Below are 26050 nucleotides of genomic sequence, written 5' to 3' on the forward strand. Positions count from 1 at the left end.
AGGCGTCTCAAACATACACTCCAAATTTACAACACCAGGGTGATGAAGGTTCTATTAAAGATAAATAAAGCACTTGAAGAAAATGAGTTTTTTGATACTGTTTGGCAAGCTCACTGATTATATAAAACCATTCAAGCTTAAAGCTATGGAGAAACCCACACTTCAGATTTTTAACATTTCTAAATTCCACATGTGCTGCCTTATATTTTTGAAATTCTAATGTCTCCAAAAAATATATCTTTACTTTCTATGCAGAGTGAAATTATTTTTTTTTCTATGCTGAAAAACCTAAGTTCCAGCACAGTGAATTGCTAATTAGGTTTTAATTAGAATGCCATATTGAGAAATCTGTAATTTCTCAGGATCATCTCCAATATTAAGCATACCACCCTAAATAAGCATACTAGGCCATCTCTACACACTTGGTGGAAAGTTAATGTGGACAAGAGGAGATCCGTACTTGCAGCGCATCCGACGGCACTGAGGAAGCACTTTAGTCAAAACCTTTCGCAATTGCTCTGCTACTAGAAGCTGCAGTAGCTTGCTACCAACGCTCTTACCCAGAGTGAAGATTGCCAGGAAAACAGCAAAAAAAAAAAAAAAAAAAAAAAAAAAAAATTTATTGAGCCCATGTTTTGTTTGGTACCCCATGCTACATGGTAGTCCTGCATGGTTCTCAAGCACTCAATAAATATTTCCACAATAAAGCAATGGCTAATGAGAGGCTGCATTCGGCTTGACATGTTAATTGTCACACATGTCAAGTAAAATTACTCTTAACATTAGATGGACCCTTGTGATGATGCTTCAGTCTGAATGTTGCTGTGGGGTCCTCAACAAAGCCTTCGATCATCTGACCTTTATTTTATTTTTTTTTTCCGTGTGCAACAACAAAATACCCTAACATTAAAAGAACTATTATACATTCCACTTACATTTCAACGAGAAACAGAAAAAAAAATCACGAACACAAACTACCTAAAGAAAAAAATCAGGGACTAACTGAAATGTGCTAACAGCTGAACAGAGAAAATTCAATAAATAAATGATTTTAGAAAAAAAAAATTCTCCTTCAGTGATAAAACTGCATGTAAAATGAAATTTTCACAAACTTCTTGAACCTGAGACGGCTCGCTATTTAAATGACCTCATGGATGGATACTAGCTGGGGAGGAGCAGAGGGGGCTGCAGGTGAGTCTGCACTGTTGTTGCCCTCCTTCTGCCCACGGGCAAGGACAGTCCTGCGTGAACTAGATACCGAGCCTGGCAGAAGCTCCCATGATGATAACCCGTCTCTCAGGACACCTGCCCCTACTTAGGCCGTGTTGATCTCTACCTCAGACATCTGAGGGTCTTTTTGATTTGGGTGCCTTGGTGCCCAATCCTGTACCATTAATGTGGTCAGGGAATAGCAAGTTTCTGAATGTGGTCTGAGCAGATGTCTACACATCTACCCCAAAGCCTTCCACCTCCAGAGGGCTGGAGTCCCTGTTCTTGAAACTGTCACACTGTTCACTGGTCAAAACTGGCTACTGCAGGATAGACTAGGCCTCCCGAGTCAGAGCTGAAGCACATGGAGAGAGGGGGAGATGAACAAAACGACTACTTCATTTGTCCTGACTGGCTACAAGTAAGACCGGACAGCTGCTGGGCTTTGACCATTGTGGGGGTGACAGATCGCTGAGTGGGAGACGCCGATGAACGACTCCATGAATGTGTCTGATATGCGGTATGGAGTACCGCTGATGGCACTGCTCCTATCTGAGCCTGTGCCCAGGCTGCCACATGGGCTTGAATCCCCTTCCCGGATCTAAGAGCCACACTGAGTGGAAAGACCACCAGCCCCTGGGGTATCCAGGCATTTCAGCTGTCCTCTTTTAAATCAGTGATGAAAGAAAAGGGTTTAAAAGAATGACATGAGAGTCCTGCCTGAGTTATGATTCTCCTGGGACAAGTTCACTGTGAAATGTGCTAAGTGTACCTTCCTCTTTGAGTATCTACTGAACTGATTCTTTTCTCTATTTACTCTAACTTTAAGCATTTAAGCAGTGTTCTGGAGAGTTTGGCTTTTTTTTTTTTTTTAAGATTTTATTTTTTCATCTGAGAGAGAGAGACAGAGAGAGCACAAGCAGGGCGGAATGTCAGGGGGAGAGGGAGAAGCAGACTTACCACTGAGCAGAGAGCCCATGTGAGGCTTGATCCCAAGACCTGGAGATCATGACCTCAGCTGCAGGCAGACGCTTAACCATCTGAGCCACCGAGCATAGCTTTCTTAAATGATCAAGGCCTTGTTGACTGGGTGAAGCACAGGAACAATGAATAGGAAAGCAGGAGACCGACAGAAGAAGGTAGCAAGGCAAGGGGTCTCCTGTGTAGAACCCAGGAAAAGCTGGAGTGTGAAGAAGATCAATGTAAAGGGAACTCAAGGAAGGGCAGGGGAGAACAGAAATGGTGTTGCTTCTGTACACCCTGTCTTGGCAGTGAAGGGTGGCGGAGAAGAGGAAGTCAGGAAATGGCCAGGAAGCGGTCCTACCTAAATTATCCAAATACATATGCAATGTTGATTCTCATGTGCTTCTACTTGCATTCCTCTAAGTAAGTGAGGTCTCAAAAGTACTAACGTCCTGTGTATTTCCTTTTTCCTTTTCCCTATTCTACAACATGACTTAAGGAGCCCCTATACAGAGGTGAGGACTTAAATGGGTTTATCTGTTTGGTGTATTCCCAGCATGTTCTAGGCCAAAAGTATGGAACAGATTAATGAGATTGTTCACTGTCAACTATCTTGTGCCATGTTCACTGTAAACTCTGAAGGACTCTAAAATATCCTCTACTGGGACACCTGGGTGGCTCAGTGGGTTGGGTGTCTGCTTTCAGCTCAGGTCCTGATCCCAGAGCCCTGGGATTGGGCCCCGCATTGGGTTCCCAGCTCAGAGGGGAGCCTGCTTCTCCCTCTCCCTCTGCCTGCTGCTCTCTCTGCTTGTGTTCTCTCTCTGTCAAATAGATAGAATCTTAAAAAAAAAAAAAAGTGTTCCCTATTAACATCTTTATGAAAAGGGTAAGAGGAAATTTTGCTATTTTTAACTATTTGAGTATAGTTAGATATATAGATTTATAAAAAATTCAGTAAAAGCACCTGACTAAAAGTCATTTATACTCAACTGGTAAAAAGATGTTTTAGAAAAGTTTAGACTAATATGTTTGCTGCACTTGGCCCTTGTTCTTTTATAAAAATCTTTATGCTTTATAGGTTTGCTAAAGAATACATTGAGTGGTAGTTGAAAAATCTTTCCAAGAGCAAAATTACTTTTTTTTCCTGCAGAGCTGATATATAACAAGTTGACATTTTTAAAGTTCATCCTGTGTAGCTGTGATAAGGCCATCACAGATGCTTACTCATGAGCTGTATTTTTTGCATTGAACCAAATGACCAAATTTGTTTTTGTATTTGACAGTAACAAAAGAAAAGAGAATAAAAAGAATCATGCCTTATTTATCCATATTCTCCATATTATACTGATGAATACTTCTTTACCCTAGAGAAGATAATATTTGGAGACTGGAAATAAAAAAAATTTCAAGGCATTATTTTCTCTTCTCACGTATAATTCATATTACCTTTTTAATTCCCTAAGGGTAACCCTAAGATAAGCTTCAACCCAAGTGGTCCATGTGACTTGTTCACAAATTTACTCTTCTATATAAAATATGAAATAACTTTTCAACTTTTCCTGCTAATGTCCAAAGTAACCGAATTAACTTAAAAGTGACTTGATGACCGTAACACTATGGCAGACTAGTGTTCAGAAAGAATTGTGCTAACTTCTCAGGCCTACCTCAGGAATTCAGATAATAAATTTCATGGCAGAGTAATCTACTACTGGACTCTCTGGCCATCTGTTTGTTGCATTTAAGTAACTTAATTTTCAGGAAATGAAACATTTGGTCAAGTACAGGAAAGAATAGTGTCCATTCACACTTAACAGATTGATGACATATCCATGGGGTGAATATAAATTATTCTGAAGTCTGGAGGAAATACCGTTTGGAGATCAAGACAAAAATTTTCCTGATTCAAGTTGCCTAGAAAATTCTTATGTAATCAATGGGAATTAGTCACTAAAAGCAAAAGCTTTTATAAAAGTTATAATATTTTATCTAAAAAAAAATAAGGATTTAACTAATTAACATTTTTAGTGTATGCATACATTCTATTTTATATTTTTTGGATTCATGTTAAACAATATTTCATTAGTACTTACATTCTTTAATTATAATAGTGTTGCTTTATTTAAATCCTCAACTCTGAAGTTGAGTATTCATTCCGTATATTTAGCTGTGGTAAGTTAAAGGTGTCATGTTTTCCCCTTCTTTATTCTGCCTTTAGGATTATTATACTCAAACATATGAGAGGTAGGAAAGAGAATTAGAATCAACATATCTTTTTAACAGGTTATTTAGGAGCAATACAGCCTTAATATGGGGACTTCTGAATACTTTTCTATCAAACACCTGAATGATTTAGTTCATAATGAGACAGAAAGAAAGAAACTTAACAGTGATGAGTCCAAGGTCTAAATTCTAAATGGCATGCAGAACAGAAGGAAGAATATTCCATTACACAGTGGTACTGGTGGAGACATGAGGTGCCTTTCTCAGAAGTAAAGCACTGTGGCAATGGATTTGTTGATCCTCATTACTGCCCGTTTGCCCGGGTTGACAGAAGACCACACACACCTTCTAATCCATTTTCTAATCACATTCTCTTACAATTTATACTTCATTCAAGGCCGCTTGAAATCACCATTATCTGAGGCCTTATAAAGGGGAAATAGTATGTAATTCCCGGAAAGATGCTACAAAAGTCATTGTAGAAAGCAGATGATTATAAGACTCAGTAAAGATAATATCAAAATTGATCAGGGAAGCTCAGCTCTCTCTCCTAAATTCCAGAATCTTATATCCAAGTGTCTTTTAGGTCTATTCATATAAATGAATGATGCCAACAATGGGATCAGTGTCTTTCCATCCAAACTCACTCTTCTGGTAGTATTTCCTCTCTTGGTAAATGGCTTGTCATCTAGGTCAGAAACCCGAGAGTCATCCTGAACACTCCCTTCCCTCTCACTTCTAACAACCAGTTGGTCTCTGAAAGTTTTAGAGCTCATCCCCTTAATTTCTCTCACACCGATGCCTCGCCTTCATCCTCAACCATCAATGCGTTGGTTTGAGCCTCATCTCCTTCCTGGGGATGGGCCACAGCCTCCCAAGCAATCTTGTCTTAGGTCTTGCTCTCCGCCAGCCCATTCCTCAAGGGGCTGCCACTGTGGTTCTGATCCATCTAACTTCCAGTTCATAAGGGAACCACCCCTAGCTTCAGGAGTAGATATACCCCATTAGCGTGGCACACAGGACCCTTCACCAACAACTACTTATCCTCCTCCCACCCCAATATTTCCCCAGCTTCTTTTCTTCTTCTCCTACATATCTACCCTTCCCTCTAGCCACAGTAAAGTATTTTCCAACAAGTATCATTCTGTCTCTCCTTTCTATACTTTCATATATACTTTCTCTCAGCCTGAACTGGACCATTTGCCTGGCATGAATATTTAGTGGTCAGGCAGCTTTTATTGATTCCCAAAGTCTGACTTGGATGTCTCTCCACCCTCTTCCCTCAATCCTTGATAAATTCTCTTTCAGAACAGTTAACACATCATACTCAGTTACTGGTGAAACTGTGTGGCTTACCTAACAAGACTACAAGCTCCATAGGCCTATATTTCATCAGTTATATTCCTAGTCAGTATAAGCTTAGTGCCTGGTACATATTAAACGTCCAATGCAAATTTGTAAATTTGATTGAAAGATGAGTTTCTATATCTCCTTACTTTTTAGTATATAGATAACATTCTTTAGGATTTAAATGCTTTTACTGAAGAGATGATAATGCATATCCAACATATTTAGTCAGCACATTTTGCATCAGATATGCTATATGCTGATATCTTCTCTTCATATAAGAATACAGTACATGAATTTTTCATTGTAACTTCACTTGAATTTGCTAGTAAGCAATCTCAGGATTCTGATGACGACTAATATCAGAGATGCCACCACTGGTGTGAGTCGAAAAATGATTTTCTGAAGTCTCAGGGGAATGACAAAGACATCCTGGTGGTTTCCAGATACCACTCCTTCAAAATATACGAGTTCTGGCTACCGCTCTCGTAAATACTTCAGCATCTTTGATAGGAAGAAACCCATAATTTTGCTGCTTTTTGGGTGATTTGTATTTATTTTATATCTAGTTCTCAATAAGGAGATATTCATAGTTTCAGCTCATTCTCAAAGGCCACTAGGCAAGAGTCATCAGCCAGAGAGAAGCAAAGCAGCAGCAGCTAAAGGCCACCATCAGAATACTCCTTCCAAATTATCCCTTTCCCTCCATGCCAACCTCCATCCCCGTACATGAGTTGTGAAAACCTAATTTCCTAGGATTTCATTATTGTCCTGAGGATGAGAAATAAAGCAATGAAAATGGGCTATTCAGATAATAAGGATCACCATACTTCTGCCTTTTCGTGTAGAGAAGGCCTTTGGACTCCCACCTCTTTCTCCATTTTTGCTTTAACCCAGAGCAGGCATGACTACAAGGAAAGTCTCAAGGCGTGGTACTTAATTTCACGAGCACAGTCCCCGGACACAGACTGCCAGAGTGTATATAAGCTCTGCACTTCCCAGCTCTTGACTTCCATTTCTTTCTAGGTAAAATGGTATAAGAAGAATGTGTCTAATTCTGAAATGTAAGTAGGACTTAATTATTTAATGTGTATAAAATACTTGAATTCATGCCTGGTACATAGTAAAGGTTAACTGATATTATTATTAGGCAGATTTTCTATCATTTTAAAAAGATCTGGGTCACATTTCTCTCTCTGGTTTGATACCTGAAAGTTTATAGTAAGTGGCAGCAAAGAAAATTTCTTTTTGCTTTTCATCTAACAGAGGCTACAGGGTAAGTGTGAACTGCCACAGACTTGCACCTGCCAGTGTGTCCTCCCCCATCTTTCCCCTTGCTGTGCTTGTAGACCTCAGTGATGGCAGAGGTGTGGCTACTCTGAGGTCAGCCAAGTGAGGGCTGTGTTGCACTAGGTGAAGGCCCTCCTGGCCTTACGCAAGAATGGCGATCACCTAGTTGTGTATAAACATGTGCCCATTTCATGCTCAGTTGGCAAAAGGTCTACAGTTTAAATGGGCTCCGACTTTAGTTATCTTTTAGCATTTTTGGCAAATTTCATCTGCGAACTTTTAGAAAGGTACGTTGGTAATAACCTAGAACAAAATAAAGCTAACATGCACTGTCAGAGGAATAAATGCATATGATGTTACTTCAACCACAAGACCAGGTATAACAATCCATCCTCTTTAGACATTTAGATCAATGGGGCCACAATCAAATTGAATCCATTGGACTCCTGGAACTCAGAAACGTTCATGTAATTTTTGGTAATCTGCTCATACCATCCATCAGAACTGGAATGTAATTTACTTCGGTTGTAGCAGTAGTTAGCACAGATTGATGCTAGTTTAATATAGTCCAAAATTTTGTGAGAGAAACAGTAAGCTGAAGTATCTTCATTAACTGCTAAAAACAAGAGATATACCTGTATCGTGCCTGGCTCTCAAGACAGTCAACTTGCAGGTGGCCAGCTTGTAATGCACAGTTTACCACAACATCTTAAATTAGCTTTGAGTCTTGTATTAAGTAACACTGGCCCAATAAATAAAAGGAAAAGAAAAAGAGAAAGGACCAATTTAATATTTGCACAGCAAGAAAATCAGCTGAGGTCTGATGCATGACTTATCTACACATCTCTGAGTCATTCTTCTCTTCATCAATTCTGGAAATGCTTCAATCTAGCTTTAGATTCCAGGGTTGCTGCGAACACATGATAAATATAATGAGCCCTCTCCTTTCCCTCTAAGAGAAGAAGCTAAGGGGGAGAAGGGAGAGTATATATAAAACAATACTTAAAAAAAAAAACCCTCCCATCATCTTCTCTCATACTGTTTCCAGATTTTTTTGACTTTTCATCAGGTGGAAATAGCATAAAGATACGTGATATTTTCCAACCATCACCAGGAATCCTTCAAATTAGAGGTACATGGAAAATTAAAAAAAAAAAAAATCTAGATGTCCTAAGTCTGTCATCTGGACTGATACACTGAGGTCTCCTTGGAATTAATGTCTATATATGGGTGAATTTGATACTGTAATTTTGAGGGGAAGGGGGAGTGATTTCTATCAGGAGAATCTGGGACAGACCCTCAAGAGAAAGGATCTTGTACGTACTCCATTACCGACCCCTTGACCCCTAACTAAGGCCAGAATTCCAAGTTGACTAGGTAAAATGTGTTGATATTTGACAGCCAACAACAAAGACTTCAGAGACAGAAAATTAACGAGTTATCAATACCGTAAAAAAATCAGTGTTAGCAACATTTCCCCCATAAAATATGACCCCCCCTTCTTCCATGCTATTACTCAGTTTGTGTTTAGGGGAAAGGCAAGAATTAAAGCATGGTTGTTAAAATAGAAAAATTGAAATTTGTAAATCAAGATGTGCTTATTGTATTTAAAAGCGAAAATGGCTCAAATATCTGGATTTTTTTTTTTTCACTTTGCTATCAAATGCATAGCAATGGAGACACATCTGGAACACTTTTTTATTTCCTGTTCATCTATCTGGCTAGAAATACGAGTGCATAAATCCAATCTAGTCTTGGTGTTAGATTTCAAGTGTAATTTTTAACAAATCATATCACTGTAGCCCAGCTTCTATATTTAGATGCCAGCACTCCAGAAAGCATAACATTCTATTATAGTGTTAAATGATCTGCGCAGACACATAATCTTTCTGACGTCTTATATATCAGATAATGGGAAGTGGAGTGAGTATATAGGGTCTACCGGACAGGAATAGAAGACAGAACGTTATGTGCAAAAAGGTCAAATGGTGATATTTCACATTTGTGTAAGCTTTCGGTGCCAAAATGTGTCTAATTGGCATATTCTCAAAATTAAACAAGTTCTTAATTATGGGGCTTTAATAAGTGAAAAGATTGTATTCACTTCCAAGATGTGGGTGACCTGGATATCATACACAGTATTTTCTAAACTGTCTTAATGAGGGAATCTTGACCCCCCATCCCCTTCCATGAAGAAACTCAAAAGACTAGTGTTCTTCCAAAAATATGCTGGGGAACACTGATTTAAAAAGCAATTTATATATAATGTAATTTAGTTCTCCGAAACATTCTTGCAAACCAAGTACAGGAAGTCAGATGAATTCCCACTCATAATTAAGGAAATCAAGGTTTAAAAAGATTTACTCCTCTCCACCCCCAAGGAAAAGGAACAGTTTTGACTTGGAACCTGGCTTTTTGACACTAAGTTTTCACTGTGACTAACTTCTTACAGAACACGATATATATTTGGAAAAATTTCTAAGTTCCTTTTCCTTTTCTTATAATAGATCTTTGTTTCCTTTTTTCCTCTATTTTTGATAGGTATATACCTAATCAATGGGCTTCGTTTTTTGGAACATGCAGAAGATAACAAGATTACCTCAGAGCTGCAAAACGTGTCTTATCTAAAGAAACAATTCCTTGAAAATTCTTCATGCAATAAAATACAAAGAAATATTTGAAGAAATACAGTAAACATATTACATGAAACGATAGAAGTATAAACTAACCTCTCCCTACACACTAAAAGAAATCAAATTTTGCATATTTTTCTCTAGAGAAAGAAAAATTGACTCCTTCATGATTTTTTAAAAAAATCACCAGTCTGCAAAACTTCATTTTTCCCACCCATGCTTAGCAGTATTATTCTCTGGTTTTCTTTTTTCTTTTTTCTTTTTTTTTTAAGATTTTATTTATTTATTTGACAGAGAGACAGCCTGCGAGAGAGGGAACACAACCAGGGGGAGTGGGAGAGGAAGAAGCAGGCTACCAGCAGAGGAGCCTGATGTGGGGCTCAATCCCAGGACCCTAGGATCATGCCCTGCGCTGAAGGCAGACGCTTAACGACTGAGCCACCCAGGCGCCCCATATTCTCTGGTTTTCTATCATGATCACCTCTTCTCCACCTCCTGATCACCCTTCTAGACTAAGAGAACAAAGCCATTTACTTACAAGACATATATATTTCATCTTGCTCAATGAAGACAAATTGCCATGTTTTTAGACAAAATAATAAGGAATGCTTTATTATCTTATTGGCACACTCTGCAATTCCGTATTCCCCTGGTTTCTTCAGTGTGGCGACATCATTTGTTCAATAAATATTTACTAAGCACCCATCAGGGGCCAGGCATATGTTAAGGTACGTTTCAGCCTGAGTCTAGGCTTTGAGTCAACCATGTTCTTTGTTATGATGAAACAATGTGTTCCTAGGTTCTCTATATAGGGAATTCAATATCAAGTTATTGGAACTGGTTTCTAGGAGCTAGGCTTTACAACCTAGTGGAGTAGACTCTACAACCTACACCTTAATAAGTATGGAACCTTTACTATCTGGCACTGCTTAGAGTTTCACAAAATTATCATATCCAAGTCTTATAACATCTCTATGAGGTTTTCCAGAGAAGGAAACTGAGGCTCAGACGATGTAAGTAACTTATCCAAGCTCCTAAGAACTCTTAAATAATGAGTCTGAGCTTTGAACTGAGGCATCTGATTCCAGAACTCATGTTCTTTAAATGCTGTGTCACACATTGCTTTAATTCTTTCTGTGGACTCAAATCCATTTAGGACTGGGGTCTTGCCTGTTCTAACTGGTATGCCTCAGGCTCCATGCCACTTCAGCCTCCTCACTATGATCTCACAACCCATCTCAGCCTATTGTCTGGATTTCTGAATACTGCCTGTGGTCAGTCTTCTCTTCTCAGTGTTCCGTCCGCCTGTTATGAAATCCACCTTGACAAGCTGCCTTGACGATTCCTTATTGTCCTGACTGGCAGGACATCCCCTGTAGCTCATTCTTTCTCTAAACCCATGTACCACCACAGTGTAGTTCTATGTTACCAAATCCCCTCTTGATCTTGAGGTTCCACTGTCTTTAACATGTCACTCTGACATGTTCTCGACTTCCTTTGCACCCAAAGCCCATTTTCCCCCCCAGGATTCAGCTTTTGAGACAGCCTGTAACATCGGGAACAATTAACAGCCATTCTACAAACTCTTCCTCCTCATCAAATACCATAATTTTCTCCTAAAATTTAATGATTCATGCAAAAGGTTTTATAACAAAGGCCCTGAAAATTTAATACAGTATGTGATTTAAGACAATTTTGTCAAATGTTAACCTATTACTTGTAATGCCTTTACTACTGTGCTAGGCATTGTGAAAACTGAAAAGGCGTTGCTGAGACTTTCAAATTTGTTTCTAATCTAATCATGACATAAGAAGCATTCGATACGTATTACTACTTTATATGAAGACTAGAAACCATAAGTAGGGGCGCCTGGGTGGCACAGCGGTTAAGCGTCTGCCTTCGGCTCAGGGCGTGATCCCGGCGTTCTGGGATCGAGCCCCACATCAGGCTCCTCTGCTATGAGCCTGCTTCTTCCTCTCCCACTCCCCCTGCTTGTGTTCCCTCTCTCGCTGGCTGTCTCTATCTCTGTCGAATAAATAAATAAAATCTTTAAAAAAAAAAAAAAAAGAAACCATAAGTAAACAGGAGATATGGAAAAGAGCACAAGACAGTCAGAGAGGATCGATACATCTTGAAGATCAATCAAACATGAATAAACCAAGGAAACCAAGATGGGCATCCGGGCTTGCAATTAAAAGCTGAGCAATGGCCAGAGGTTAAGAGTATGATGAGAACAGTAACTTGAAGAGAAATGGAGGACTCAGTTGAATAGAAGTGATAAGGTCCAGCACGATCACCTACAATGCTAAATACAGATTTGACGAAATAAGAAAACTACTAAGCTAGGAAGGGATAGGATGGAAACCCACTAAAGACTCATCTGATTGTGGTCTTCAGGACGGACCAGGGGAAAAGGCAGTGTCAGCAGGATGATGACGGAGTGGAGTTGGGGGAGTGGGGAACCAAACTATCAGAATATCACCCACTGCAGTAATCAAGGCATGAATTTTTAAAAGTCTGGTCTAGGAATGCTCAGGGGGTTAAGCGTCTGTCTTCTGTTCAGGTCACGATCCTAGGGTCCTGGGATTGAGTCCCACATTGGGCTCCTTGTTCTCCTGCTTCTCCCTCTGCCTGCCACTCCTCCTGCTTGTGCTCGCTCCCTCTCCCTCTCTGACAAATAAATAAATAAAATTAAAAAAAAAAAAAAAGGTCTGGTCTAGACTAGTGCCAAGAGAAATGTTAAGGATGAAACCAAGACAACTGCATAGCAAGAAAGAAGAGGAACAGGGGCACTTTGTCACTACTAGCTGAAAATAGCAAATAGCCTCCAACAAGGTTTTCTTGCCTTTAGACATTTTTCTCTATAATATGCCATCTCCAAATGCTATTTGATAACATTTTTTCAAAACATATCAATAACTTACAATCACCCAAGCATAATAAAATCCAATCACCTTGGCACAATATCTAAGGTTCTCCATGAACTCACATGAAAGCCATTTCCTGGTCTTACCGCACACTATGTCCCACCACAGCAGTCTCTTAACCAAGTAGGCATACTCTTGGGGAACAGGAAGATTTTTATGAGCTATGTGAACAGAGCATAGTTTTAGGAAAATCTGTTTTGTTTATACAGTTTTGAGAAAATCTGTTTTGTTTATATCTGTATCCTTACTGCCTGGAACATGGTGGGCACTCAATAATATATGAGGAATGAATGAATGAATACCAGTCCACAAATAACTTCTAATGCAGATCTGAAAATATCTGTGTAGTTCTCAAATTCTCCATCCCTATGTTTCCTTTCATAATAATTTTTCCTCCTTTCTACGGATGCTTCTCACTCACTCCAAATATTACTAGAGTGCCTTGCCATGGGGAGAAAAATCCTCTGAGAGAAAAGTAGAAAGAAAATTTGAAATACTGTGCCAGTCAGAAGTGAATGACTCTAACTTGGAAATCAATTCATCTGTAACTTAGTTTCTAATTCATTCTTCCATCAAAATTAGAGATTTAATGGATTTTTTAACGGAGAGAGAACTGAAATGAATTTCCGAAGATAAATCACTGTTTTTGTTTGTTTGGGCTTACAACTTGGCTCCTATAGTTTAAAAAAAATAAAATGGTTGCTAAATTCTAATTCAAAAGATAAGTAATATTCACACATCAATTTATGAACTAAATTAAAAAATCAATCTCAATAAATAGTGTATTTTCAGCAACATTTTATTTTTTATGTTTAACAAGTATAGGTAAAATTTCATAGAATAAAGTTTTTACTAATAATTGTAATGATAACTGAACCCAAAAGAATGCTTTAAACATTTATTAAAGTGTTGTGATCAAAAAATTTAAAATATATGCTTATTTTTCCTGTAAATAATTATGAAAGGGGACCAATAAAAGACTTTCAAGTATAAGAACACATTACATTAGAATACAATTTTGTGGGAAAAGTATAATATATTCAAAGAAAAACAAGGAATATTGTGAATTATATTGTTAAAGAAGAGCCCATTCACATATTTTTTTAAATGGTTGGTAAAGTATATCAAATGTCTATGATATTTAGATTCTAGTACATACTTGTAAAGGAGTGATATACTAGCTTTATTTTTAAATATCAATATTTTTAATACAGTACAAAATTAAAACTCTTTAAATGTCTGATAAAACAGTTCTAGCTGTCATCTTAAAAATATACAACCAGGTACAACGTTTTTTGGAATTCTTTTTGAGGATACATGAGGGAAAATGTTTGAAAGCTACTCTTCTAAAATGATCTAAATTTTTCTACTCATTTTTCATAGAATATTTATTTTACTAAGGTAGGCCCCTCAGTCTAATAAGCCTTTCCAACATTTCTTTGGTTATCAAAACCAAATCTTTCAGGACTTCGCCAATGCCATATTTCTCTTGGAAGCTCTCCCTGATTCCAACATCCTGGCCTCCATCATAATCCATGATTTCTTTCACTATGCTTCCACAGCTATCCTGACTTGTAGTTACTTGTATCTGACTGCCCAGACAGATGATAAACATCTTCAAAGGTTTCATTCATTTTTATATGGCCCAGAGACTCAGTAAATTGCTTTGTGTAAAGGAAGGAAGTACTTCGCAGGTACTGATGATTGACTTAACATTTTTATTAATTGAGGAAAAGGGTTCTTGCCTTAGCAACTGGAAGAATGAAAGCAAAACAAAGTTAGGGAGAGAGTATCTTGCAGGGAAAGATGTTAGGATTAAGTGTTTGGTTTTAGGCTGGCTGGTTTGGGGTAAGACTGGCCCAGCAAAGTGGAGATGTCCTAAGGTCAAAAATATGAGACTCAAGTGCCTCTGGAAGATCAGAACTCAAAGATAAATTAAGGAACGACCTGGGAAGGAATGTCAAAGGAGCTCTTAATGTGGATGACCTCACTGCGAGAATGAGTCCCACATTAGCGGAGGCCAGTTAGATGAAAGAAAGGAGAAGTTCAGGAAGAAGGTTGGAGGAACTAGCGGGCAAGGAGAAATACGATCTTGTAAGGATAGGGGGACAAATGCTCAATGCTGCATAAGGACTGAAAAATAGCCAAAGGTGACAGGTGGGCAGAAGGAGAAAACAAGGGGATGGCAAAAGGACCTTGCATTTTCTTTAAGATAGCCGTGGGAACCAAAGACAAGGGAATTTATGAACAAGAATGGAAAGAAGAGAACAGAATCTAAAGCGCAGCCGTAGAGAAGCGAGAACCGGGCGTGCCTATGCAAGGCAGCCTGGACGGATGGAGACGGCATGTGGCTGCTGGTTTGTGTTTAAGTGAAGAGAGACCTGAATGGGAAGAGGAGTGCCTCACAACAGAGAAACCAGGATAATAGAGGTAATTTTGGAGGTAAGTGCCAGGGGACACATTTAATTTATGGCTTGTAAAATTCTTATGTATTTTTGTCTATAGTATGTATTCTATATTTAGTCCCTTTTAAATTCCAAAATGCTTTCACACATTGTATCATAAACACAAGTGCTAGTGTTGTAATTCTGACTGAACAAGTCCACATTAGTATATTAAATATATCAATACTATTTACTTTAAAATTTTAAGTTTCTAAGTTTTGTAAGATATAGTTACCATCTCCTTGTAAAAGCTCAGTTTTCTGTGATATCCCTAATCATAAAACAACAACCTTTTTATCCTTATTTTACTGACATGAATAGAAAAAAAGTAATTTCAAATCTGCTATGTCTTTTTTTAAATCAAGATACAACTTTTTTTTTTTTAAAGATTTTATTTATTTATTCGACAGAGAGAGAGACAGCCAGCGAGAGAGGGAACACAAGCAGGGGGAGTGGGAGAGGAAGAAGCAGGCTCATAGCGGAGGAGCCTGACGTGGGGCTCGATCCCAGAACTCCGGGATCACGCCCTGAGCCGAAGGCAGACGCTTAACCGCTGTGCCACCCAGGCACCCCCAAGATACAACTTTTAAAATAATAATATAAGTAGGATCCCTTGGGGATTTTATGAAACATTTAACATCTGCATTAACATTTACTGATATGTAATAATAATAATAATGAAGTATTTACATCTAATGAAAACAGGCTATTCTAAATGATGTAAGTAAGGGATGACTAAGCCATCAGATTCACACTTGCCTTGATTTGTCAACTATTCAAAAATAGCTGAAGAGCTTAGTTTTCTAATGACTGATTCAGATTTTGGAAAGCCCTGACCTAGGTTATACAGCAAGGAGAAAATGGACAAAGAAAGAATTCTCCTAATTCACAAATTCAATATTTACACAACTCTGAGGTCTTCTATAAGCAAATGTGCTTTTCCACAAACAATAGAAATAAATCAGAATTTGACCAGAGGACTAGGAGAGTAGCAGGAGCAGGGATTTCTGCCATCAGTCACTTCAGCCCACATGGCTCCTTCTGGAGAATTGGGAGGAAGGTGACAGGGCAGAACTTGTGAGACTCCAGGTACAACCATAAACTAGGACTCCAGCTTTCGTTAAGTAGGGGGCCACAAGGCAGAGGATACCAACTGCTTCCATCCAGACGGATGGAATTCTGTTCCTCAAGAGTAGTGAAAGAAAACCTTGCTCACCATCCTGTTGATTTCAGTCATGGTACTTTCTGAACATATCACTTAGTGAGTCACAATTCTAGCCCCATTACCACTTTGTCTTTTCAGGTCCAAAAAGATGAACTCTTACTTTTGATAAGAAATATAAAATGAGGGGCGCCTGGGTGGCACAGCGGTTGGGCGACTGCTTTCGGCTCAGGGCGTGATCCCGGCGTTATGGGATGGAGCCCCACATCAGGCTCCTCCGCTATGAGCCTGCTTCTTCCTCTCCCGCTCCCCCTGCTTGTGTTCCCTCTCTCGCTGGCTGTCTCTATCTCTGTCAAATAAAAATAAATAAAATCTTTAAAAAAAAAAAGAAAAAGAAATATAAAATGAGGTGATGAGGGCTTTCAAAGAACTAACCCCACCAACCATAATTAATCCCTCTTAACTGACCAACCAATTAACCATTAATAGCAAAGGCAGTCTAGACTTTTGCTACCTGGTTGGATACTATGTAGGCCATTTTATGTGACAGGATGGTGTTTCTGTACAATTTTACTTCAACAAATATCTGTGAAACACCTGATGTGTGCCAGGAACAATTTCTGGTGTTTGGGATATATCAGTAAACAAAAGAATGATATCTATCCCCCTTGATATGTATATTCTAGCGAAGGGGCTGAGGAGAGAAACACACAACAAATATAATAAATGAAATTCTGTAATAGAACAGAAGGTGATAAGTGCTACAGAAGAAAAAAACATAGATCAGAGTAAGAGAGGTAAGGGGTAGGGGTGGGAGGGGGTTTGAGTGAACCGTAGTTTTCAATAAGGTAAGAATGGTACTTATACAGTTGATGATATCTGAGCAAACTCTCAAAGGAGGTGAGCTTGAACTTCACTGTCTCTGGATATTGAATTATAATCTTTCCTGAGAGGCTGATAAATCAGACAAAGGTTAAACAGTTAAAACGTTTTCTTTCATTTGTTTCAGTTGGGAGATAGGATGAGTCCCGTATTTTTGATGAACAAATTTTGAAACATTTGGCAACTTTAGAATAAAGTATGAACTTCTGAATCCCGTAGGTGCATATAATTAAGCCAAGCCTTAATAAGACTCATGGTACATGTTATGTGATTGAAAATTCAACACATAAATAAGTTGCACACATCTGACTGAAGGTATAGCTGAGTGATTCAAATGAAGACCCACAACAACAGGCAGCTCTTTCTGTACATGGGTCCATGCTTTACTGAAACCACCTTAAGGAAAAAAAAAAAGACCCACGACAATAAGGATCTGTGTATCTTTTCCCCACTGTATTCACTGGACCTAGGATGGTGCTTAGCTCATGACATGCACTCAATCAATACGAGTTTGATGAATAAAGTGAATGGTTAGGGACAGTGGGGAAGAGTGATAAGCGATGAGGATTTTTGAGATTCCGGGCCATAATATGAGAACTGTTCAACCTCTTCACGCATGCTCAAGGGGCAGAATTTGACTTTCAACCTAAACAAACTTTTTTTTTTTTGAAAACCATAATGAAAATTTTGACAAATGTCTGTTTATTGTATCCAAGTTGTTCACTGCACCCACTCTTGTGGAAGAGGAGATGGGAGGCAGTTTATGCTCAGGTGTATTTTATTTTTTCTACCTCACTATAGAGTCAGCCACTCAACCCACTGACAGGCTCTGGAAAGTCAATTACAGGGCCTAGACACAGAGAATTAGACCTTCAACATCTATCCAATCACTCTCCGCCACTGCAATAACATGTAGAGAGACAGAGCCATGTTAACCAGGAAGCTTCTCTCTCTCACATCTGGTAAGCAAGGATAAATGTCTCTGTACATATGTCAGTCCGGAGGTTGGCATGTTGCAAAGGATCTGACTTTAGGACACCATTTGGGAGCGGAGACTGGGACAGCAGGGTGTCCAGGTTTGGCATGATGTCATTTACTAAGTTTTCAGACGTCATTTACAGCTCAATGTTGCCAAGTTAAGAATTTTCTAAAAAATCTTTTTTGGTAACTGATTAGCAAGCACTAAGCTATGAGTCTATGAAATTGGCATCTTCAGAGCCTGGTTATGATCTTCCCCAGGAAAACAGAGAAAACTGCGGTAGTTCTCTGTGTTACACAGTTGTCCAAAAGCACAAAAACACCATCGTTAGAAATTCTGAGTCCCAGGGGCGCCTGGGTGGCACAGCGGTTAAGCGTCTGCCTTCAGCTCAGGGCGTGATCCCGGCGATCTGGGTTCGAGCCCCACATCAGGCTCTTCCGCTATGAGCCTGCCTCTTCCTCTCCCACTCCCCCTGCTTGTGTTCCCTCTCTCGCTGGCTGTCTCTATCTCTGTCAAATAAATAAAATCTTTAAAAAAAAAAAAAAAAAAAAAGAAATTCTGAGTCCCAGAAAAGTCTATGTTATTTTTCTATGTATAGCAGGCATTATTTTTGGTTGTCTATGCACATGAGCTCCTTTAGGGCAGAAGTTGCATCTTTTTCAACTTTTTATTGTATGAAACTCAATAAATGGCAGTTCAATGAAACAATAAATGAAGAAACGCAATCTGTTTTGTTTTGTTAGCAATGTTCAAATGAAAATTATTCAATAAAGCTATGAATTAGAAATTATGGCCAGCTTACACAACAAGTAGAGAATTACGGTGGTTATATAAAAAATGGGCGTTTATCAATGGCCTAATTGTCTAGACTGAATAGCTAGGTTGACCACATTTAGCAAACAGTTGCTCAATTTCCTTTTAGTCTGCAGAAAAAGTTTTAATGGTTACAAAATTATATATACCCCATAATACCTTTGACTAACATATTCTGGCTTGAAAAAAGGATTACTATTAATGAAAGCAGTTAAGTAACATGCTCAGTATTAAGGGAAAGCCTTACAGTGAGAGACAAAAAGGACATGAATAATACCAAGACGATCCGATTCTCAGGCACACGTTACTCATTTACCTGATATGCTGACAGTTACATACTCAATTCATATAATTATCACAGCATAAAGGAGGACTGTTTATGAAGGCAAGGTCATTTACAATGTAAAACAAAATGGTCTCAGCATGTCCACCATGAGCAAATGCTGAAACATTACGCATTTAATGAGCATTAATAATATATTAAAACCCAGAATTAAGTACATAAAAAAGAATAACCTGCTGCCCAGACTTAGGAAAGATACTACCAGGCAGTACTTTGATGCTTGAGATGCCTTTCCAGGTATTTTAAAGCATTCCCCCAAAAATCTATGCCACAGGTATTTGGAGAACTTATCACTGTTTTGTGGAAATTGAGGGAGTATTTTAGAGACTCCAAATGAAAAACAAAGAAGTACCTGTAGAATTGCAACCTCATTACGAAGCTGGCTTTCTTGTTTGGTTGGAAATCTTAATTTGTCAATGATCTTAATAGCCACATCTCTTCCCGTTTTACGATGTTTGCCTTTAAAATAAAAAGGGGAAGATATTAGCATAATGTTATTAAATATTATATTTAAGAACATCTATATTAAAGAACACCAGAATTTACAAGGACAATTTGGGGAATTACAAAAATGTTTCACTGAATACATTAACATTTCTTTTTTTTTTTTTTTTAAATTTTATTTATTTATTCGACAGAGATAGAGACAGCCAGCGAGAGAGGGAACACAAGCAGGGGGAGTGGGAGAGGAAGAAGCAGGCTCATAGCAGAGGAGCCTGATGTGGGGCTCGATCCCAGAACGCCGGGATCACGCCCTGAGCCGAAGGCAGACGCTTAACCGCTCTGCCACCCAGGCGCCCCCTACATTAACATTTCTAATGAGCATTGACTTATATCCGTCAAGATTTCATTTCTTAGCTCCGTTATTCTAAATCAAATATGTAGTATAAAATTAGCCACAATTTAGAACACAAAGTGGGACATTAAAAACTATACATATATAACAGCCTGATATTTTCTCATATAAATATATATTTTAGAAACAGGATATTGAGCCACTTAACGTAGACAATCTTATAACACCAGCAAAATGCTCTTCTTAAGAAAGTATAATTTAAAGTCCTGATAAACTAATGCCTGTTTTAAGGGAAAGAATAAAAAGTCTCGGCTCTCACTTCTAGCTTTGTGACCCTGAGCAAATCACTTTAGGCTTTTTGAGTTTTAGGTTCCTCATCTTCAATGGTAAGGTTGTTGTGAGCATTAGGTGAAATAAGATACGTCAGGTGCACACTGTGCCCAGATAATTAGACAAACTCAAAAAACCTTCGTCATCATCACTGTCATCACAAGACAGGCCTTTTACACGCATTACATCCCATTTAAGCCTCACGACGAACGTTTTAGGGAATCTACAGGGCACCCTCGAGCTCTTAACTCCTACACTATATACTGCAGTACGTACAGAATATAGTAGTGTTAAATAAATATGAAAATGAAAACGACCTAATCACTCAAGCTTTTTTTTCACATACAAACTAACCTGAAATTCCATATCGACATTTGTTATAAATCTAGTGTTCTTCCCCCTACACTCCACTCTCCCTCTTCCTTCTGACTCCTCCTTCCTTCACTACCAGATTGTCCTCTTTTCCCATTCTCTACTTCCTTAACATCCCTTACTCTTGGACCCACTGCCATCTCTGGTCCTACTCAGTATTTTACTCTCTAGTCTCTCCAGGGTCAGAGCTTCTCTTACCTCCACTCCTCTGTCACTATATAGAGTAGTTGACCTCTCTTCTGAGAGCGGTTCTCATCTGCTTCATCCCCTACGTGACCAGTCTTAACTTTTTAGTTTCCTGGTGGAGGCCTCTTCCTGGGCCTGCTCCTTCTGTTTTGGGTATTACAAACTATCTGGCACCTGCTGGCCTCTCCGACCGCATTTCTCACCCCTACACGATGTGCAGTTATGTATATTTACTATATTCTATATCACATGACTTTTTTTTTTTTTTCTGCAAGCAATGATTACACTGTGGAGCTTGACTCTGTGCAGTACTGTTAACACTGTCGTGCATTAACAAAAAGCCCAATGTCTGCCGACTCATCGGGAGGTTTCTCATCAGAAAATATCATTTGAGCATTTTATAAGAATCAAAATTACTTTTTTTTATTTTTATTTTTTAAAAGTAAGCTCTACACCCAATGTGGGTCTTAGACTCACAACCCCAAGATCAAGAGTTGCATGCTCTGCGGACTGGGTCAGCCCAGTGTTGCCCAAATCACTTTTTAGAACAGAATATAAATTAATCAGTTTTCAACTAAAAAAGCACATATTGTACTATCATAAATTTTGAGTGAGACATTGGGATTATTTCAGAGCCCTCCCACCTCACAAGAAAGATAATTTTTTTAACTGATTATATCTAGGAACTGAAAGTTATGATGTCAGTTTATAGGGGAGGTAAAGCATAAGTATTAAATGTTTCTTGAAGACTTGAAAAATAAAACTGAACTGGCTAGCATCTAAAAGAGCAGAGGTTAAAATAATAAATTCACCAGATAGCTTGACAATAAGGAAAGGGGTAAAAAATCCAGTATTTCATTTCAAAAATTTAAAAAATGACAACCTTAATGAAATAGATTGTCATGGATATTAGAATTTAAAGAGTATTTGTCTAGTTACGTGAATGGATTTCTGTAGAGTTCTCATCAAATATGCTAAGAGGGAATGGAACTAATTTGCTTATGAATTATAACTTCCTTGCTTCTCAATATTTTGTCTAAATAAACCAATATTTAGCCAGCACTGTGTATAGACTCTGTCAATAGTTAAGAGAAGAAGTTTTTACAGAGTAGAAAAACTTCTCTTACAAGACAGAAATATCCAGGTCTCCAAATAGTGACTATCTCAAGAGAAATTTCTGAAAAGGTAAAACACAGAGAGATATACATACAAATATATATACACATAGGTCTTGTCTTTTATATTTTTCTTGGAGATATTGCTGCTCTGAGTACAAGCAGCTAAAATTCCAAGTTAATAAAAATACGAGTGAACTAACCTACCTCCATAAACAATTCCAAATTGCCCAGAACCCAGTACTTCATCAGGAAAAATCTGATATACTGTGCTGATGTCCTACAGGTGCAAGTCCAATGAAAAACAAACAGGAAGTGGAACAAAACATTAGTCCTGATAAATTACATAATTCTATTACATACATTACCAATATTATTAGGTAGTTTAACGTAAATAATAAGATTGTAAATGCTAGAGGAAACGTGCAGCATCGCTATACAATTCAAAGCACACTCTTCAATTAATTAAACAGTGTAATGTTTTTGCAAACTCGTTGGTTCTTAAGCAGCAGAGGTTTCATTATGGTCAGTCAAATATGTTTTAACGGAGAGAAATAAGACTTATAACTATACTATGCTACTTACTCTAAGTATTCAAAAAGGGATTAGCTTGTGGGGATGGTAATTTATAAATTTCAGATTAAACAATCATGGGTCCCAATCACATGTCTGTGTGCGTCCTGATTCCAATCACTTCACTCCTTATGGCTAGGATGGTGAGGGTGCTTCTTTATCAACCATCCCCACCCAGATGAATCTAAACTGAAGGGGCTGAATCACTGTGAGTTGGAGACACCACAAAAGGATGACAATCCGCTGTGAAACTCTCATCTGTGAGGTAGCTATTTTTACTACTTTTGGAGGTCACAGGATCCAAATGTCTAGTCTTTTCTCTTTGAACAATAATTGCTAAATAAAGCATTATGTTTTAATCTATGTCTTACAGTCTCTGCTTTGATGATTACACTCATGGAAACACAAACAATACTTTTCACTTTATGTATTCCTATTATATCATACTGAATTTTCTGCCTGTCCTCCATTCTTACAGTCTTTGTCCTTTCAGAAACAAGTTCTTTTACATCAAATCCTACCCTCTTCATACCCTACCCACTCTTATCTTTTCCTTTGTGCTCCTCCCTATAAAACAACTACCAGTTGTCTCTATTCTGTTATTCCTTCAGAATAACCATGGGTGAGTTCAAGGTTGTCTAGAGACAAGAAAACAAATTAATCCTGTTCCAGTATTTTGAGTCCCATTTGCTCCATCTTTTTCATAGGGCTCAATGGCCCACCCCAAATTTTCAGTGGATAACAGTGGCTGAACAGGGTGGAATGACTTGACAGGTATCTAGAATTTTCCAAGAGGCTTATAGAGTAACCTTTATTTCCCAAAGTCTTCTCTGGCTAAGCAACAGGAATGTTCAAGTGTTTAGAAATATATATCAAGATTAACAGGATAAATATACAACTAACCCTTCACTATGAAGTTTTCTTAATTCTCTTCAAGTCAACTTTGGTTTTCAGTTTACTTTATGCCAATTTAGCAAAGGATGCAAAGCTATAACTAGTGATGAACAGAGTTTCATGAATTTTATTCTTTAAAAATTAAACTCACACCAGTGTAAGTAAGGCTGTATGTATACATTTTGCTTTTGATCATAGGTATAGCAGGGAAAATAGAGCAAAAGGTCTGAGTCACAGGATGGGGTAGGGAAGGCTTTATAACATTTTGGCTACCTCCCATGACAAAATATAATAAATTATCTCATGTCTATAATTTTCAAAAACTGAGTTGAAAGGATGGAGTTATGTGGCAAAGCCGACTAGGATTAGAATACGGACCCATAAATTCTGATGATTGATGCAGTTTTCTGAGGTCTTGATATGCACAAGTGACCCTAAAAGCGTTTGCAACTCCTTGTTAACAGACAGCACTCCTAGGTGACAATCAAGGAATGAGAATAAGGGCATATTTAAGCTGCTTGTGCAACTCAAAGAATTGATTTTGTTTGGTATTGTGTTATATCGACCATTAAAATTCTAATACCAAGGTGGCCAAATGTGAGAAAAATCAGTCACTACATTATAACTGTTTATCTGAGATGAATAATAGGTATTTAGCTCTCCACACTGCAGGATACAGAAAATCACTTAAAAAATCCACATAATGTAATGTTTCTAAAATCTTATGGAAGAAAAATATCTCAATAGACCCTATTTTACTTTCTAGAAAATACTGAAAAATTAAAACATTAGCTAAATAAACATGTACTTCAGGATACTCTCATTTTCCAATAAAGAATCACATTACAAGTTTTATATTAGTAGGTACACACTCACCACATTTTCTTGAATCTGGCAATTTGATACCGAAATACTCACAGAAATATCTCCTGGAAATACATGTTAAAAAATACACAAAAGAAGTAAGAGAAGTCAACAGCAAAGCAAGCAGATACATGCTTACTAATCAAGCTGCTGGGCTGTTTTTAAATCACAGCAATTAAATGTTTCTAGGAAAGTTCATTAGAATATTTCTTTCCTTTTACAATTACAGATTTACTCTGTACTTGGCTTTGAAAAAATAATATTTTGTCAGGGTAGAGTCTGAGCCATGAAGCCCTGGGTTAATGTTAGCTGCCACTTCACAGCTCCAGTAAAGCTGAGACAACTTAATCTCTCTAGGGCCTGATTTCCTCACCTGTAATACAGGCAAATCATTAACGTCCACCTGTCGAGGTTGTTTGAGGCATTAAAATACAGACCTCATGTAAAATGCTTAGCACCAAAATAAACATATATATATAAACATATATAACCTACTTATATGTATATTGGTTTACACATCAACTGAAAAGTTGTGATCAATCACCAGATAACTTACTGAGATATGAAAAACAGGTTTTTCCCCCGCAGGCTTCATTATTAATAGCCATTATGAAATTTAAAATTACACATTTTTACATAGATATTTCTCTAAAATATCTTTTTAAAAATTCATCCTCAACACTTGATCATGCTTGCATTTTGGTAAAATCTGTCTCATTCTTCTAATGAACAGAGATTTCTTCCTGGGATACAATTATCAAGAATTTCCAAGGACTCTGCATGCCACGTATCCTGCACAGAGTGCCACGTTAGGGGGTTTTGAGGGAACATGGTAACTCCCATTTGCAAATAACAAGAAAGACTGGCATTCCAGATCAAACACGAGCTGACTAGATTACTCCTTCTTTTAGGACCAGCAGCTCTAGGTTTCTGCTATTGCCTAATACATAGGGTTTACATGAATCTGTTCAAATTTTCATATAAAAGAAAACAATAACATAGAATAATTTCATAAGATACTTTAGTAGGTGTAGCAGCTTCTATTTAAGAGACCCTATGTCCTCCAGTAAACTAAGTCATCCCCAAAGAGGCTCTCTTCAACTGTTCTACAGACACAAAACTAGAGCGGACTCACTGTGCGAGTTGGTTCCTGAACCTACAGTCGAGCCCTTGGGAATGACGGGCATGAGGGCATGCTGGATCGCCATCTCCCACAGCCTGGCCACATCTGCACCAACGCCACTGGTGAGGACACTGCTATTTGGTGGTGGGCTGGAAGGATTGACCACGTTTTCTCCCACGTAATACACTACGTTGGCTGTAGTGATCTCAAAACAATGAGGATTGGCCCCATTAAGAATTAAAGCTGAAGGTTTTGCTGGTTCCAGAGATAAAATTTCTGATAAGGGAATTTCCTGTGGAAGAAAGAGTGTACTGACTGCAGTTTATCAAAAGTCTGTAAACTTTCAAATAAAATTCATGCTAGGCACATGTGACAAATGACATTACAAATAGCCATTGTTCATATAAAACAATTTTATTCAACACAGAATACAGTTAAGCAAAATTCAAAAATACCTTTACTAGGGGAAACTTTATCATCTCCTCTTGCCAGAAAAATTCAAGTGACTTTTTTACTACGCTCATGTGGCAAGAGAAAGTACAAATAGGAATAATGATTTTGAACCTGCATCAAGATCTAAGAATA

General features: G+C 38.1%; 1 protein-coding gene across 1 annotated transcript in view; it reads right to left on the reverse strand.

The window, feature by feature from the left end:
* Positions 1-26050, reverse strand: part of PRKD1 (protein kinase D1) — a 314111-nt gene that overhangs the window by 22787 nt on the left and 265274 nt on the right. Inside the window, 5 exon segments of the mRNA XM_040620799.1 lie at positions 1-51; positions 19565-19671; positions 22219-22291; positions 24355-24407; positions 25478-25757. The exon segment at positions 1-51 is cut by the window's left edge and continues 6 nt beyond it. Coding sequence (XP_040476733.1) covers positions 1-51; positions 19565-19671; positions 22219-22291; positions 24355-24407; positions 25478-25757 — 564 coding nt within the window.

Source organism: Ursus maritimus, unplaced genomic scaffold (assembly GCF_017311325.1).
Source record: "Ursus maritimus isolate PB19 unplaced genomic scaffold, ASM1731132v1 scaffold_36, whole genome shotgun sequence".
NCBI classification, from domain to species: Eukaryota; Metazoa; Chordata; class Mammalia; order Carnivora; family Ursidae; genus Ursus; species Ursus maritimus.